At 50.1% G+C, this 16,666-nt stretch overlaps 1 protein-coding gene across 1 annotated transcript; it reads right to left on the reverse strand.

The window, feature by feature from the left end:
* Positions 1-4,454: 4,454 nt before the first annotated feature.
* Positions 4,455-15,033, reverse strand: LOC119111002 (uncharacterized). Its single transcript, XM_037234820.1, has 6 exons — positions 14,621-15,033; positions 9,446-9,690; positions 8,370-8,492; positions 7,552-7,740; positions 6,469-6,575; positions 4,455-5,005 (listed from the first exon to the last, which is right to left on the reverse strand). The coding sequence occupies exons 1-6, from the start codon at positions 15,031-15,033 to the stop codon at positions 4,655-4,657; spliced, it is 1,428 nt and encodes a 475-aa protein (XP_037090715.1). The 3' UTR covers positions 4,455-4,654.
* Between the last annotated feature and the right edge of the window lie 1,633 nt (positions 15,034-16,666).

Below are 16,666 nucleotides of genomic sequence, written 5' to 3' on the forward strand. Positions count from 1 at the left end.
ATCTGCTGGTTATGTGCAAAGGTTATTGCTGGTAAGCTTTGTGTAAACAGGAAGAGCTGCTGTTATCACCCACGCTTACGTTTATCTAAAGTTATGAACGCCTGAGTGAAACGGTTGCTGGAGTTGTTCACCAAAAAAAGCTGGAACATAAAACTGGACGAGTTATGTAAATGTGCTGCACATGCATTTGCTATGAGCTTCGAGCTGATGAGAACAGCCAGCGACCAGAGTGCGCAGCTAAAATACCGTTGGTGCACTCCGTCCCAGGTGGTGTGATTTTCACACTTTCTCCCCCATCCTTTATTTCAGTCACCTGGTTCGTAAAAGCTACCCATAGCCTTCAGACCATGAAAGTGCGCTTCACAAATGTCTTACGGCGCCATTTGATAGAGGCAACATAGTTGTACTTCAAACGGCATTGGCTGAAACATCGCGATCGTTATGCAACGCGTGGCGTCTTATGCACTTAACCCCAGCTGGCCCGTGTATCTGCTTTTCTGGGCCCCGCGCAAGCCAGAGACATCTGAGATGCCACCAACGCACAGCAGTGTGACCCATAGCAGTGCAGCAGTGCGACTCACAGCAGCACAGCAATGCGACCCACAGCAGCGCAGCAGTGCGACCCACATCACGCGCAACAGTGACGACCGGGAACACCAGCAGAGCGGTGGCAGCCGGACATCATCAGATGTCAGGGCGTGCTGACGTCTGATGGGGTCGCACAGCGACGCGCTGTTCTGCAGCAAACGCCAGCAGCTTCCCGCCGCGTCACCGCTCCAGAGCTGCCTGCTGTTGACACACCAGCTGCCCACCGACGGCGAAGCGGTCCGCGGGCACCAGACTCGACGGGAGCCCGGAAACGTGGCAGCCTCTGCACACAAGAGGAGCACAGCGAATGTGATCAACGCCCAGAGCTGTGTACTTATTTCTCGTCGGACGTGGCTGAGAGCTGGCACGGAAAGCGGGCGCTGTCTCCGTAACCGGCAACGGCCGTGCGGGCGGTCAGCGGCTGCACCCCTTCCCAGCCCAGCACCACTCTGCCTCACGCGAGGCCGGTCACTGGCCGCGCCGGCCGCCACAGTCACGGGCAGAGGTTGTCGACGCTGGCTGCCACAGCCACGGGGCAGAAGCTGTCGACGCCGGCTGCCGCTGTCGGGCTGCTCATCTGACCGCTGAGATGAGGTGCATGTCAAAAGAAGAAGAAATGTTTGAATGTTACCCCGACCTTTTCGTGTCGTTTTACGCCACGGCGAAGCCAAAATGCTTTGTATTCTGATTGGGGTTGAGTCATTTTCTTGGTGGGGATGCTATCAGCTACAATACCGTGATTAACTGCAAATAATGTCAAGGACCGAGCTGGTATGAGTGTTGACTAACCATAGCTGAGTATCTTTAGAGGCCTGATTCTGCCAGTCATGCCTCTAATGGGTTGGTGTCTATGCACTCATCGATCGTATCGCAAGGTAGTTTTGAAAGGCACCAACGCGCAAAACTTATGATGAAGGTAATCTCTTTTAAGCTGTTGGATCAGATCAGAGTTTCTTGAAGCATTGCAACATCACGAAAATCCACCGGCCAGCCTCACTGAACTTGGAAATGAAAACTTGATTAGCGCGAAAAGGCTGAATAACCCAGGATGAAGCGAGGCGCTGGTTTCCATAAGTCTCGGCTGCAGTGGCTCAGGAGAAACTGTACTTAACACGCGCCCGGGTGGCCGGCTAAATATCCTTCTCTCGGGTGGGGGTCAATCTGACTCTCCAAACATCTCAGGAACTAAGTTAAAGACATCAAATTCACAGGGTGTGTTGACCTGTACGTAAACTCACTGAGGTCAACGTTTGAGGTTCCTATGTCATAACCTTCGGGTTAAATAAGGTTAAAAAAGGTCAAATTACAAGTTGGTCTTCAAAGGGCCTCTAGAACCTGGATAGCTGTTCTAGCAAGAGGTCACAAGCTCATCTAAAGTCAGTGACCTTCTTTGACCTTTTGAAGGTCAACAAGGTCACAGAAGTCAAAATGTTTTACCTTTTGAAGGTATCTGCTGCTTATGATCACGGTTTCCAGACATCATGACCATTAATTGGCTCTTAACCAATGTTTTGCAAGCTATACAGGATTTTAACACGAAGTGCGTCTTGTGCTACATAATACAATACTTTTGTACGTTCCGCCTATCTATTATGGAAATAATGCTTAAACTGATTAGCTTAAAACGCGTCCGGGTGGCCGGCTGGGTACCCTTCGCTCAGGGGGGGGGGGGTCAATTTAACCCTGCTAAGATCTCAGGAACTAAATGAGCTAGACACATTAAATTCACAGGGTTTGTTGACCTGTACGTGAACTCACCTAGGTCAAAATTTGAGGGTCCTAGGTCATGATCTTTGGGTTAACTAAGGCCAAATAAGATCGAATTTCAGGTTGGTCTCCAAAGGGCCTCTAGAACGTAGATAACCGTTCTAAGCGAAGGATGACACGCTCACGTAGGGTCAGCGACCTTGCTTGACCTTTTGAAGGTCATGATGACCAAAATCATGCAAAGCTGCTTTGAGTTTTGTATTTGAAAAAGCGACAAAGGTTACACTAGGCAGTATGTTCTTAAAAACAAAGTGTTGAACTAGGTCATTTTATGTTAATGAACTAATCTCACCTTTAAAAAGTCCATGGAAGGTGTATAATTTGGTTCCTGTTATCAATAAATCTGAAATGAGCACCAGAAACTACCCCATACAGCAAGCCTTACAGTAATAAAACAGGTTGATTTTGACCTTGGTCTGACCTTCATACTTGACCCTAGGTCAATTTAATTTGTTCAGTCAATTGCTAAGTTGCCCAAGAAAGTGTTTCAAATATGTATGGCTTTGTCTAACAATCCGTTGCTGGATCAGATTGAACGATTCTCTGGAAATTGCCTTTGCTGAAACCATGGCCAGATTTTGACCTGGTATAGGTCAGCAACCTTACGATGTACATCTCAATTTTTTAATGCCAGACGATCTGCTATATAATCGCCTACAGCTGTGCAAATTTTGGCGTGGCTACACCGCGCCGTTCGGAAACCATTCCGGGAAAACCTTCGTGGGCGGGGTCAATTTGACCCCCACCCAAGCGCGTGCTAACGAAAGGGAAACAGAACAATATGTATTACTCAAAGCATTGGTCGATGCGAAGATGTTTTCGTCGCCTTTGGCCGTGAATCATGAATCTATTGACCAGGGGTGTTTTGAAGGATTGAGCTAGATCTAGGTAACTACGGATGCTAAGACTATGAAACCGACTGCATACTATACGTGAATGTACTGAACGGGACGTTCGTCGAATATGCACCGGCCGCAGATTTACACCAATGGCTATTTGCATCAGGCCCAGCTGTCTTTTGATCTTGTTTTTGGCGACATATGCTATTAAAATTTTGCTTTGTAACCTTACGTTACGTTTTGCACGCCGTCTACTTTGTCAGCTTCAATGAGACTGTGAAGGATAGACGCTATCACGATTGAAGGCCGACTGCTTTCACGAAAATGCGATTTACAGCGGAACTCGGCACGGGTTAGGTGACGAGAGTGAATGGAGCCACAAATACCGGTATGTGACGGTGTTCTTGTGTTCTCCGTCATTCACCTGCACTAGCTATCTTGTGCTATCTATCCCTTCGCTCGGGCGGAGGATGAAGTTGATCCCCTGAGATTTCATGAATTAAGGGAGCTAGAGACGCCAAATTTACAGAATGTGTTGGTGTGTATGTCATCTCACTAACTTCAAAGCTTTAAGCTCTTTGGTCATGACCTAAGGGTGAAATAAGGTCAAACAAGGTCAAACATCAGGGTGGTCTTCGAAGTGTCCCGGAACCCAGATACCTGTTCTAAGCAAAAGGTTGCAAACTCATCTAAGGTCAATGACCTTGTTTGACATTTCGAAATTCGTGGTGACCAAAATCGTACAAGACTGCTTTGAGTTTGAAAGCTTTGTTTGCTCTAAAATGTTTCTCTGCCTACTTCCGAATTATCATTTCAGTAGTTTTTTTCACAAATTTGTTTCAAATTTCATCTTGTTTGATATGCAATTGATTAGCGCGCGGCAAAAGATATTATTCGTTACCCTGATAACTTTCCATGCAGTGGAGCTGAGCGTCACCAATGCTAGCTTGGTGAGGTAAGCTTGCTTGCACCGCACCACGCACGGTGGTCTGACCTGCCCAAAGCGTGTCATAAGCTGTCCTCTCACCACACTGATACCGAGCATGCGAGGTTTTGAAGTTTTATCACGGACGGTTCTCGAATAATCAGAAGCTAAAATGCAGACTTCCCCATTTAAGATCTCAGATGTATTTCAGGTACCGGGTCAACGCACTGACACCTGAGCATACAAGGTAACACGCTTAACTGACGACTGCTCCACATCAGAGCATGAGTGCATAGCACTCGTACGTGGGCAGCGATCACGTGCTGACACTCCCTTCTCTAAAAGCTTTGGCGTTTCTGATCTCTTGGTGGCACGCACCCGTGCGTAGCACTGCACTCAAAGCGCAACGCAGTTACGATTTAAACCTTGAGCATAACGCAACGCTGATCTTGCTCTTGCCTCCATGGCCGCACCAGGACAGTTTTCCCGTCCTTATTAAACCTCGCCGCCTACGCGGGCTTGAACGCTTCAGCGCTCAGCTGACGTCGATGACGTCGCCGGTGGCGTAGGTCACGTCACCGGTGGCGCCGGTGACGTTACCGGCGCCGTCAGCCGCCGGGACCCCGGAGAAGCGGAATTCCTGAAAGAGGAAGCGGTCGAGCGGCAGCGGCGGCAGCCGGCGTCGGCTGAGCTCCAGCTGTAGCTGGTGGATGGCCGTCCACACGACGAACTGCTGGCGGCGTGAGTATACCAGCTCGGCCCGCACCGGGTGGCGCCGGTTGTGCGCGACGCCCTCGCCGTGCTGCCGCACGCACCGCATCCGCCCGGGGTCCGGCGACACGCCCAGGAAGGTGTGCACCCGCTGCAGCTGGGTCCACGGTTCCGACTGACGGTCATAGAGGTCATCAAGGTCAAAACATAGAGGTCACGGCGAGGTCAAACGACCCGGCTGACAACACATACAGGTTACGGGGAGGTCACGCGGTCCAACCGACGGCACACGGAGGTCACGGAGAGGTCACATAGTCCAGATGACAGCACACAGAGGTCACGGGGAGTTACGATAAAGCAGCTGACGACAAGCAGAGGCCACAGAAGTTCCCACGGTTCGTGCTTATTTTGATTTCGAACCAGGAGTCGGAAGTTCGTTTTTTGGAATGAACGCGAGGCCAACGTTACACCATTCGACAGCTGGTGGCCAGGGAGGAAAAAGCAGGCTGAAACGCATTGCGACCACGATTGCGAATCACCAGAAAACAACTGCCAGAAAGCGACACAGGGGCCGGGTCACTCTCGCTCAGTCGGACCGGAAGATGATGTCGACAGAGTGGAGAAGCGGCAACTGGCTGAAGCACTAGCATCGAGATGGTTATAGAGTCCCTGAACATCCACCCACTCCTCCACAGGCTAGAGGGATATGTGGTCGTAATGCTTATGTCACTTACGATGTTAAGTCTGCGATCTTCATCAGGGCAAACAACCGGAATATTACATTTGATGTCTTCAGTTGGTCTTTGGCCTAGTGGTATGTTATGCTGCGCTATTACGTCATTTTGCACTCGTGATATATAATCAGTTTTAGGTTTGGGCTATATCAGTGCAAGACACGTTCTCCGTGATGAATCGCTGGATGACGCGACCGCCCACTTTATATGCTAAGCTCAATTAATTCTGTAGAAAAGCTTAATGCCACCCTTTTGTGTAGCCTTTGTCTCCTAAAATACTTTTGTCCCCCGTATTTCCATTTCATATCGTGTCGTACTGATATCGCAGGATGTTGATGGATTCGTCCACTTGGAAATTCGAGTTTTCGTTCGTTGGATTTGTTTTATTCTCATGAGCTCAAAACGCAACAGCATTCGTGAAGAGAAGCTTCTAAACAAACTTCGAAACATGTCAACAGATATGTCGTCGACATATCTCGCATAAATGTTGGAACTGGTGGCAGAACCACCCCGAAACATGCTTAACATGACGCATGTAGAAGTTTGTAAATAATTACCTAATAGGCGTGCCCCGTCTTTTTAATGCCAAGCTGGCCGTCAGGCGCAGGGAAGGTGCTTTTTGGTGCAAGCTAAAAACAGTTTTTGAGACCGCACAATCTTTCAGCTGGCTGCTTCATTTCTGCACAGCTTAATCGCGCGAGTCATCTCCCTACGCTAAATAAGACCAAATACCGCATTTACTCCCCACAGCTGCAAGTCTTTACTGAATGTATTTTCTGGAGCTCACAAAGCGAGGCACACTCACTCTGACATGTATCGTCTGGACAGATGCGTGATACATTAAGCTGACACGGGTATTGGAAATGTGGAGAGCCGTGGGCAAGACGTTTGAGTAATGACTTACCTTTAAGACCTCGTAGCTTATCACAAGAAGATCATCAATCTGTTCGAGCCAACGTGTGTTGAATCGGAGCCAGTGCTTTGCGTGATACTCAACAAAGTCTTGCCAAGCTGGAAAGATTACCAAATATGTTAGGACTTGAAGTGTTTTGTGGTGGTGATGAATAGCTGTGTGATGTGAGGTTTTCAAAACACACACACATACGCGCGTGCATAAGCATGCGCACACACACACGCCCGCGCCCGTGCACACGCACATGCAAGCACGTGCGCACGCACGCGCGCACGCACGCACGCACGCACAACCCCAATGGTAAATTTGCAATTTTCTTGCTGACCCTGGTATGCTGTAACATTGCTGCATATTCATCACGGGTCCTGCTCACAGCGCGCTGTGCAATTAAGGTGCCTGCATTACCTTCAACAATGGCATCAGGCAGACTAGATCAGCATGATGGCCAGTCATAACGCGACTAAAAAATGTCGTGCTAGTTCAATATGGGCAAACAGCAAATATACATGGTGTCCAGACAAAAAGCCGATTGTAAAATGTTGAACGGAAAAGGTGGAACGAAAGGAGTCCAACGACAGAAATGGATAGGCACAGAAGTCGAATCCAAAAAGATCGACGGACAAAATGGCGACGGGATGGGGATAAGTTCGGGTATAAATTCGAACCGGAGAAATGTGCGGAACGGCTGGAGCTTTGTTTTCCGCAATGTCTGAAAATAATGATGTTTACGTCCAGAAGTATGTCATTGCTATTTGATAAGGTGAACGTTGATATTTCTACATAATGATGCATTTTCACATAATTGTTGTTGGTACTAGTAGGACCAAATCCATTCCAGATAACCACATTTAAATTCAATTCCGCTGTAAAAAAAATTACTCAATGCAAAGTGAAACTTAGTAACAGACTACACTTTACTAAAATCCTGACCTCAACAATCCAGCGTTTCAAGCAGCCCAGTGCCCCTATGCCACATATATAGCTAAAAAAGCACAGCAGAGCATTGCAGTCTCTCGCTGTGCCCTCAGGCGCCCCATAACCCGCTCATACTCGCGTCCGAAGGTCACGTCTCACCTGCTCCCCGAAAGTGGTCTCGAGGGTGAGCGTCATTCTCCACGTGGATAGAGCTGGAGAACTGGTAGTGCCACGATGAGACCATGACGCTGAATGGGTCCCGGATGACGAGGATCGATCGCCGTGTTGTGATGTCCATCGGGTACGCCGCCAGGTTCGCCTTGCTCGGAACACCCTCGTACGCCGTATCTGCGAGGCGTGGCACTCCGTGCAGCGTTCGTTACCTCGCCAACAACGAGGTAGCGACACTAGAGACAAGTTTGTGTCCAGGTGCACTGCACTGTTGTTACGCATTGCGCGTTGTTTCTACTTCGGTAGACTACGCATTTCTACTAAGCATTCGCGATTCTTTCCCCGCCCATTGTGCGTTGCACCTCGCCGCGACAAGCCGAATTCCGACTGGCCCGATGTTCAACTGTCCGCTGGCAGTGACACGCCATGCTACGCTGCCTGGTGTCTCTGGCGATCGGACGGGATTGATCGACACCTGCTACTCCCCTCCCCCTCCCCCTCCCCCTCCCCTCCCACGGGCTGAAAGAGGACTGGAACCGGAAGCACAACGACCACGTTTTCATGCGCCATGCGGTCCATTTGAAGGCTCTGATGAGTTTGAATACAATTGGGTGCATCACACCATGATAACAAAAGCTTGAGTTCTAGACAAACTGAAACGAATACATGCATGCTGCACAACGGCAGTCTCTTGCATTTTAGCCAGCAGGACTGTACACCACACCTTATTTGACGCGAAAAAAATTATTTATATTCGTGCTCTAGAAATCAACATGCATTCCATGACTAAGACAAATGATACATACCATTAATATCTCGCGGAAATGGAATATCGTGCGTCTTCGTGACGATGACATTCTGGCTGAATATGTCTTGCGCCTCCCCAAGGAAGCCGGCTCGGAAAAGCTCCGCGTCGTTATCCGAATTGTCTGGAAAAACGTTCCCACTAAATGCTACACCCAAGAAGCGTAGAGCCTCCCATGGAAAAATATCACAGGGACTCGCACGGATGTGCAGAGCGTTTGATCGGTAGCCAAAAGAGGCAGAGGGTACAAGCAGCCCCTCCGTTGTCGTTTGAACTACGCTCTAAGTAGTTCTGTTCTGAGAAGAGAGTTGCGGAGAGAAGTAGGGAGAAGTAGCTCTAATTAGTTTTGAACATGCCCAGCATGCTTTTGGTTGTTTTCAAATGTCGGATTCGACGCATTTAGTACAATACATTATACGACATTATACATGATGTATTTGGTGAAATATATTTAAGAGACTACTTGAGCGTCAGCTTAGGCTGCAAATAAATTATGTTTTTCATTAAGACCAACGGCGGCCAGTCTTCAAATCATACCAAGACAGCAAAAAAATTAAGTGAGCACAATCTACAAATGTTAAAGACACATCATTTCTTCTGTCCATTTCTAAACAAGGCAAAACAAGATAAAGACAAAGAAAACTGCGATTGTTGAGTCGTTCATGTCTGACGTTCGTGAAAAACATTTTCAAATATAACGGCCGTCCATAGGCGCGCAATCAGTATTATGCAAGGTATGATGACGCAATCAAACGATGCCGTATTAAGGAACATATTGACTAAATAGGGAAATTGCACTGTCTATATCAGGCTTCCCGCTCAGAAATATGACGATAGTTACAATGAGCTTATTTCATGATATCTGTTGCTTTCTGCAATATCTTCAAATGTGGGGCGCTTCCTTTAAGTCAACGCTTGGCTGAACAATGATCTTCACCCTCTATTCAACAGTTTGTCAACAAGACAGTTCCACCTTCTGCAATCATTATTCTACCCTATGATTCCCAACGAGCTTCCTCCGAAGTTGCCTTCCCCAGTGTTGGTTAAATCCCAGCCTAAAAGCAAAGTGGTCATTACGTGGTGTCGCCTTGTAAGGCCACAGCTCACTGCCCCATGAGAATTGCGGCTCGTTGTAGTGGTCGGCTGTGAAATTGAGCTTGACCAACGTGGCGTCACGGTCCGTGGACTTCCGCCTCGTGTACTGAACGGATCCCGTGAAAACTCCGGTCGACGCCTCGATGAGAAAGCGCAACCACGTGTTGCCAGATCGAGGGTGGGATGCCAGGTAGACCAAATGGTTCATTGTTCTCCGCTTAGCGAACCTGAAAGAAAAAGAGTGTAGTTTCACTGCCTTGGTAGTTGGTGGTTAACTGGTTACGATGTGAGTGTTTTCAGAGGAGCCTGCGCAGAAGATGACAGGGTATGTTTCTTCAGATCTAAAGGAGTGTCCTTGCTTTCTTACAAGCAGAGGAATATGTGATAATTGTTCAAATCAACACATGAGACCTATGTTTTGGAAAAAAAATTCACCTGCTGAATTGAGGACTGTGTACGTTGTGGGAGCAAGGTTTTTTTTGCCATGTGCCGCGATGAATAAGTCCTCAACAGGTCGCGTGGATAACAAGACTCTGTCGTTTTTTTGTCCTTTTTCTGTTGGGAAAATTCCGTCATTTAACCCTCGCCCTTGATTCGCCGTTTTTTATAACGCGGAGCGATAGGGGGCGGGGTCGATGCTGCCTTCCTCATGGCGTTTCCAAACTAATAAAGATAGAGCTTTGCAAGAGACACCAGCAGATTAGTCTTAACAAGATCTCGCGATTGGTACTAGTTTTATGATTTTAGGCTAAAAGTTGATCCCACTGTGCCAGGTCGAACGCTAAATTTGCCGCAATTGTACTTTTTCAGCTTTACAGCATCATACATGTGAGGCCATGCCTTGTAGCGACACGAAATCTACCCAGGCGTGTTTGTTGTTTGGTTTTAGTGCATATTTTATGTGTTTTGAGCATATATCTGTGATATATAGCTCCGTTAATGTAACCAAGTTGGTCGACCGAGCGCGTTCGGCGGCATCCTGGTTGCCGTCCGCCGGCCGCCCCAAGACGTGGACCGCCGTCCATTGTTATTGAAAAACCGCCGCTGCCCTAAGACCGGAAAAGTTAGGAACACATTTCTTGGCGTCAAAACATTTGCAATGAATATCCCATTGGCGGCTGAAAATTTGGACGCGATTGCATAACACTATTATCGAAAGCCTTATTGGGGTGCGTATTGACTCTCCGCTCTGTCAGGGCGAGCTTTAAATATAAGAAGTGGCCCAGGGAGGCGCACAACCAAAGCCTTCGTGAGGGGGAAGGGGGGACACAAGACTGACTAGGGGCCCTGACCCGCACAGAATCGTTCAATTCCTCAATGTGAACAATCATAATAAGTTCTCACGTTTTCTCTCATTGTCAGAGGGTCCCGATCAACGCAAGAGGTCCTCCGTTATTAGAGGCTCCGTCCCAGTTTCTGTTGAGCAAATGCTCTCCTGGCGGACTCGAGGCCTTGCCAATACAGGGCCCATTTTTAGGTGCTGTGGGGCCCTGACAGACGCTGTGGCCCCGACCAATGTAAATCGCTGGCTCCTGCTCTTTATCCCTGCTTGGGGAATGAGCCCCTAGGCCTATTAGGCCCATTCCGACACGGAGGTGACGGTGCGTTATTGGCGACGTCTGACCGACATGTAGGCCCCTATTGACTCATGGGGGCTCCTGGTCAGCGCGCAGGGATCTCTGTCTGGTATTGAGGAGCGTGGCTATGTGTGTCGGGCCCCTGTATACGAGCTCCGGCTGGCCGCTCGGGCCATTCGGGCCCTCAGATCGGGCTCTTAATCGTAGGTCTCGAGCGGCCTGAAGGGCCCCTCGAATTGTTGTTTTTCCGTTTCGAGACAGAAGTTGATTCATCTGTCTTACATGTTACTTAGCGAGAGTAATTGTGATGACCGTCCACGAAGAAATACGGCAACATCTCCTTAACACAGGCTGCTGAAGGAGGAAGTTGTTGTCCCGCTCTCCGCGCAGCAGCAGGAACGCCAGCAGCGCAAGCTTGAAGAGGCATTTCCAGGTAGTCCCTGAGCCCCTGATATTTGCGCCTTTCGAGTGCAACCCCTGCAGCAAAACGGCGACAGCGAAGTGTCCCCTTCCCGGCTCACCCATCAGGTTATGCAGTTGTAGCGCTGCAAGGACCCTTCCAATCTGAGAGCACATCAGCTCCCGACAACGCTCTGTCCGCTGAAGCGTCACGGATTAATTTCACTGCAGTCATGTTCAGTCTGCAGGAACGCCGCATGACTGTCGGAAGTCCACAAGACTGAAAAGCTGGCTGATTGGACGGGTTTCAATTCTCAGCGAGACTTGCTGGTGCCGGGCCCTGCCCTGAAGTCTAAGACACGTGGTGTTCGGGCCGAGGGTCGACTAGTCGCCTGATAGTCAGACGCCTTTCTGTCTGCGCTTGCGTGTCTACGCTTGCGTGCCTACGCTTGGTGGCACCACCAGCAGGACAAACGGGGAAGCCTGCAACAACGCCCTAAGGGTATGCCACCTAATTTTTGCCATGGTACTGCATTTCTTCTACTTAATGACAACAAGGCATACCAGGAGCTGAGCGACTACCTGGAGTCACCGCGAGGGCACTCGACTGGGGGGATGCCAGCAGACTCCAAAGAAAGAACGTGCCAAAAACACCTACGGTAGCAAATATGTAAGCAACCAGCTCATCTAAAAAGCGAGCGACGACGCCATGTGGGACAGAATTTATGATGGAACACAAATCTCTCCGATCGGTATCACTGTCTTTTTCATCGCTAACTTTGGCAATATTCCTGTCAATCAATATCACCGGTTCAACTTTCCACGTTCCGGCTTTTTACCATCTGGCAGTGTCGTCAGCTGGCCTGCAGGCAACGCTTCTGCCATCTGGCGGCGCCGACGGGCGACCTACAGCCAATTTTCTGCCATTTGGCGCCGCCGCCAGCCGTCCCACAGCCAATGTTTGTGCCATTTGGAGGCGCCAGCGACCAGCTCTCAATGACTGATTATTGGTATACAGCCTAATGCAGCGTCTATCGCTTACCACGCGCTCGGCTCCAGAGCCGATTTGCGTTTTTCGTTGTCCGAAGTACCCCAGACCTCTCCACGCAATCAGGTTTAACCTCTATACGACACCCCTAACGTTTTTTTTTCAACAGTAACTTCCGAATCGCGTGGCGTAATCCCGTCAAGCTTTGTATGGCCGTAGAGAACTGGATCGTTGACTTTTAAAGTAAAAAATGGTTATTCCTGGTGAGACCGCTACTTTGTAGCAGGTCAAAGTCAAGTAATGACTTAAGCGAAGGCAATTCTTAGAGAATTTATGAAGCTTATGCAACGACGAAGTGTAAGACAAAGCCATGCAACCCTAACATGGCTTGGCACATTAAAAGACAGTTGAAATTGTAATGAAAATGTGTTGCATTGACCTTAGATCAGGTGTGAGGATCAGACCAAGGCCAAGACCAAGCGGATTTTGTACTGGTAAGTGTCTTTCTATGGCGTAGTTTTTAATGATCAACGTTTTTTACATATTTTTCTCCCTTTTTTCTTTAACGATGTTTTAATACAGAGTGAAAAAGCTCTTAAACGAGAAGTTCTAACGCTCAATTCGAATTACTTCATCGCCTTAGTTGGACAATATGAAAGTCAGGGAGATCTTTGATGTAAGATGACATTGGCCCATCGTTTGCTAAATAAGGAATATGCCGCGCGGGATATTTCACTAAGTTTATTCTAAAATCGCGAGGGTGATCGTCGTACTTCAGCGGATGTACCTAGTGTTTAGCAAAGGTGTCGTGTATCGGTTAAAGCCGATTGCGCGAGGAGGCCTGGGATATCTCGGGCAACGATAAATTTTACGCTGCTGTGCCTCATTTCATTTTAGGGTCGTATTCCAGGGACTTAACAATTTGACATAATCGGTAATCGGACCCACATATAACTCTACATTCCCTGTTAACCTTGTGTTTCTAGCTCCCTTAATTCTCGATATATATATATATATATATATATATATATATATATATATATACATCAGGCCAGACTTCTCCCTCTCCCACCCGAGCGCGTGGTATTTGACCAGCCAACCGGGCGCATGTTTGAACCCGGTGAGAAATCAAAATATCCTGAGATCAAGAAAAAAGTGCCTTCCGCAAATCCATAGTATGAAATCGTTGCGGTCATCTTACTCTGACACAATTCATAAATGCTTTGCCGTTCATGACGCGTTCAACACCTTGCGCTAAGCAATGAACATTTAAAGGTAGACGTTACCAGCTTTGGTCCACCTCGAAGTTGAAACCTGGATGTTATATTTCCCAAGCGATGAGTACCGCCCACTGCCAAAGATGTCTACTCCACCTCAACAGAGTAACGACAGAACATTTTCATGTCACACGGACTGCATACCGTGCACAGAATGATGAGCCCAGTAGAGTGCTGGCAGACAGAACTAGTAGGGAGAATAGAGCGTGCAAAGAAAAGCTAGACAGTTCGATAACAACAATAACAATAAAACATAAAAGATGAAGTGATAAGCGGCCAGTTTGAGGCGCTTCATGGTAGACATTTCGTAGGATTCAGCAAACCATTGAGCCCAATCCTCAAAAGCAGCCGCTTGGTAAACCAAATCATGTTGTACATAATATGGCGCCACCACCCAGCAAACACAGTGATTTTATGATTCGCCTAGAGACAATGCAACATGCCTCGATCGGGTCGAAGGGAAAAGAGATTTTCGTCGAGCAGCGCCTAAAAATGCAGTGCAAAACCAAAACTAGCAAGCTAGATTAGTGGTGACCAAAACTGTGCTCTTTTCGAATCGTTTTGTCGCCCACGCCCGGTGATAATTGGACTCGATTGGCATGTTCCTCGCCAAGGCTGTGCAGTATCTGCCGGATGGTGCGGACACTGGCCAGGTACGGTTCTCCGAAGCGCGGCACGCCAGGGGTACGAGACCCACCAGGTATGGTACCCCGGGTACACGGGACTCAACAGGTACAGCACCTCGAGATACGGTACGCCGGGGGTACGAGGACTTAACAGGTTTGGTATCCTGAGGTACAGTGCCGCTGGTGTACGGGTACTGACCAGGTATGCTACCCGATGCACGGTACCGGAACGCACGGTACCCCGACGCACGATACCCCGAGATACGATACCTCGCGGTATGAGGACTCACCAGGTTCGGTATCCCGAGCAGCGGGATGTGTTCAGCCAGGCTGTGGATGGCACCGTCCTGTCGTAGATCTCGTGCAGTGCTCGACCGTAGTAAGTGCCGATCTCCAGACCCACCGAGTCCGCGGTCTCCCGTCCACTGCTGTCCCCAGTCTCCAGTCCAGTCTGGTTTGCGGCCCCCTGAGCCGTGCTGACTCCAGCCGTCGGGCCGGCCCAGTCGCCGGCCTTCCTGGTGCCGAGGTCGGCGTCTGGCAGAGGCCCGGCCGGGTACTGCAACATCTGGACGCTGCTGAACAGCAGCACACCGCTGAGCAAGGCAAGCGTGAGCAGCGTCCGCCGGCCCCAGCTCGGCCGTCGGTCGGGCGTGGACTCGTGCACCACCAGCGCAGCGTCCTGGGGCGGCCGCGTGCGGACCATGTCGGCTCCCCACCCGGCTCACGGAGCGGCCGGGACTGCTCTGAACAGCAGCGCCGGCCAACGGTCGACGGCCGACCGGCAGGACGCCGCACCTGGCACGTAAGCCTACTTCCCGACGGCCTGGTTGACAGAGAATCTATGACGTCATGTCCCATCGGCACTGTGTCAGTCAGTGTTCGCAGTAACCCGGACGACAAAGATTCTACGCGACGTCACGTGCAATCTCTGTCGCGCACAGGTCAGTTTGTCACATACCACAGACGACGGATGAAGACGAACTTCGCGATACGTTACAAAAGCATAATACAGTATAACGTTGCGGTTTTCGTACACCTGACATGCTAACCCGCACGCTTAGTAGCTGCTGAAAAAGCATGCCGATGTATTGCAAGAGCAATGCTATTTCATGAACATCACTGAAGTGTAGACAGAATAAGTGTCACGTGAAGTGCACTTCCGGCAGACATTCTGTCTGCTGGAATATGAAACAGCTCTGTCAAGGAGAATGACAAAGAACTGGTGCGCTGCAAATGCACCCCTGGCCACGCCTGTAAGCTGGATGGGAGGACCCGTTCCACGGCAGGAATGGGTGGGCAACAGGACCCGTCCCACGGCAGGAATGGGTGGGCAACAGGACCCGTCCCACGGCAGGAATGGGTGGGCAACAGGACCCGTCCCACGGCAGGAATGGGTGGGCAACAGGACCCGTCCCACGGCAGGAATGGGTGGGCAACAGGACCCGTCCCACGGCAGGAATGGGTGGGCAACAGGACCCGTCCCACGGCAGGAATGGGTGGGCAACAGGACCCGTCCCACGGCAGGAATGGGTGGGCAACAGGACCCGTCCCACGGCAGGAATGGGAAGGCAACAGGACCCGTCCCACGGCAGGAATGGGTGGGCAACAGGACCCGTCCCACGGCAGGAATGGGTGGGCAACAGGACCCGTCCCACGGCAGGAATGGGTGGGCAACAGGACCCGTTCCACGGCAGGAATGGGTGGGCAACAGGACCCGTCCCACGTCAGGCACGGCAGGGGAACTGGGCCCGCCTCACGTCAGGCACGGCAGAGGGATGAGACACGTCCCATGTCAGGAGCTGGAGTGGAGCAGGACCTGTCCAGCGCCAGGCATGGTAGAGGAACAGGACCAGTTTCACGTAAGGAGCAGAAGAGGAACACTACCTGTCTCTCATCTGGAGTGGCAAGGGAACAGGATCCGTCCCACGTCAGAAGCGGGAGAGGAACAAGACCCGTTTCACATCAGCAGAGGGAGAGGCCCAGGACAGGTCCCACAACAGGGGCGGGAGAGGAGCAGAACCCGTCCCACGTCAGCGATGGCGAGTGTGTAAAGCGTTCCCAGTACCGAAGACAAATCTGGGCAGGTGTTCCCCTGCGGGCTCCCGGTGCGGCGCGCCGTGACCAGCAGCTTCTCGGTTCGAGCATGACTGCCGACAGGGTTTCAGTTCGCTAGCGTAATCGCTATGGAAGGCGAGTGCTTGGTTAGCGAACCATAACAGTGATATGTGTCTCACAGCCTTGACAATAGAGCAAGTGCGGAGGAGCTGAACGGAAGCCGCTGCCTGAGCGGATTTCGGTGCTGAGGGAAGCAGCAACTTACCAGTCCGCAGCAAAGC

Source organism: Pollicipes pollicipes, unplaced genomic scaffold, assembly GCF_011947565.3.
Source record: "Pollicipes pollicipes isolate AB1234 unplaced genomic scaffold, Ppol_2.1 Scaffold_7255;HRSCAF=8741_pilon_pilon_pilon, whole genome shotgun sequence".
NCBI lineage: Eukaryota > Metazoa > Arthropoda > Thecostraca > Pollicipedomorpha > Pollicipedidae > Pollicipes > Pollicipes pollicipes.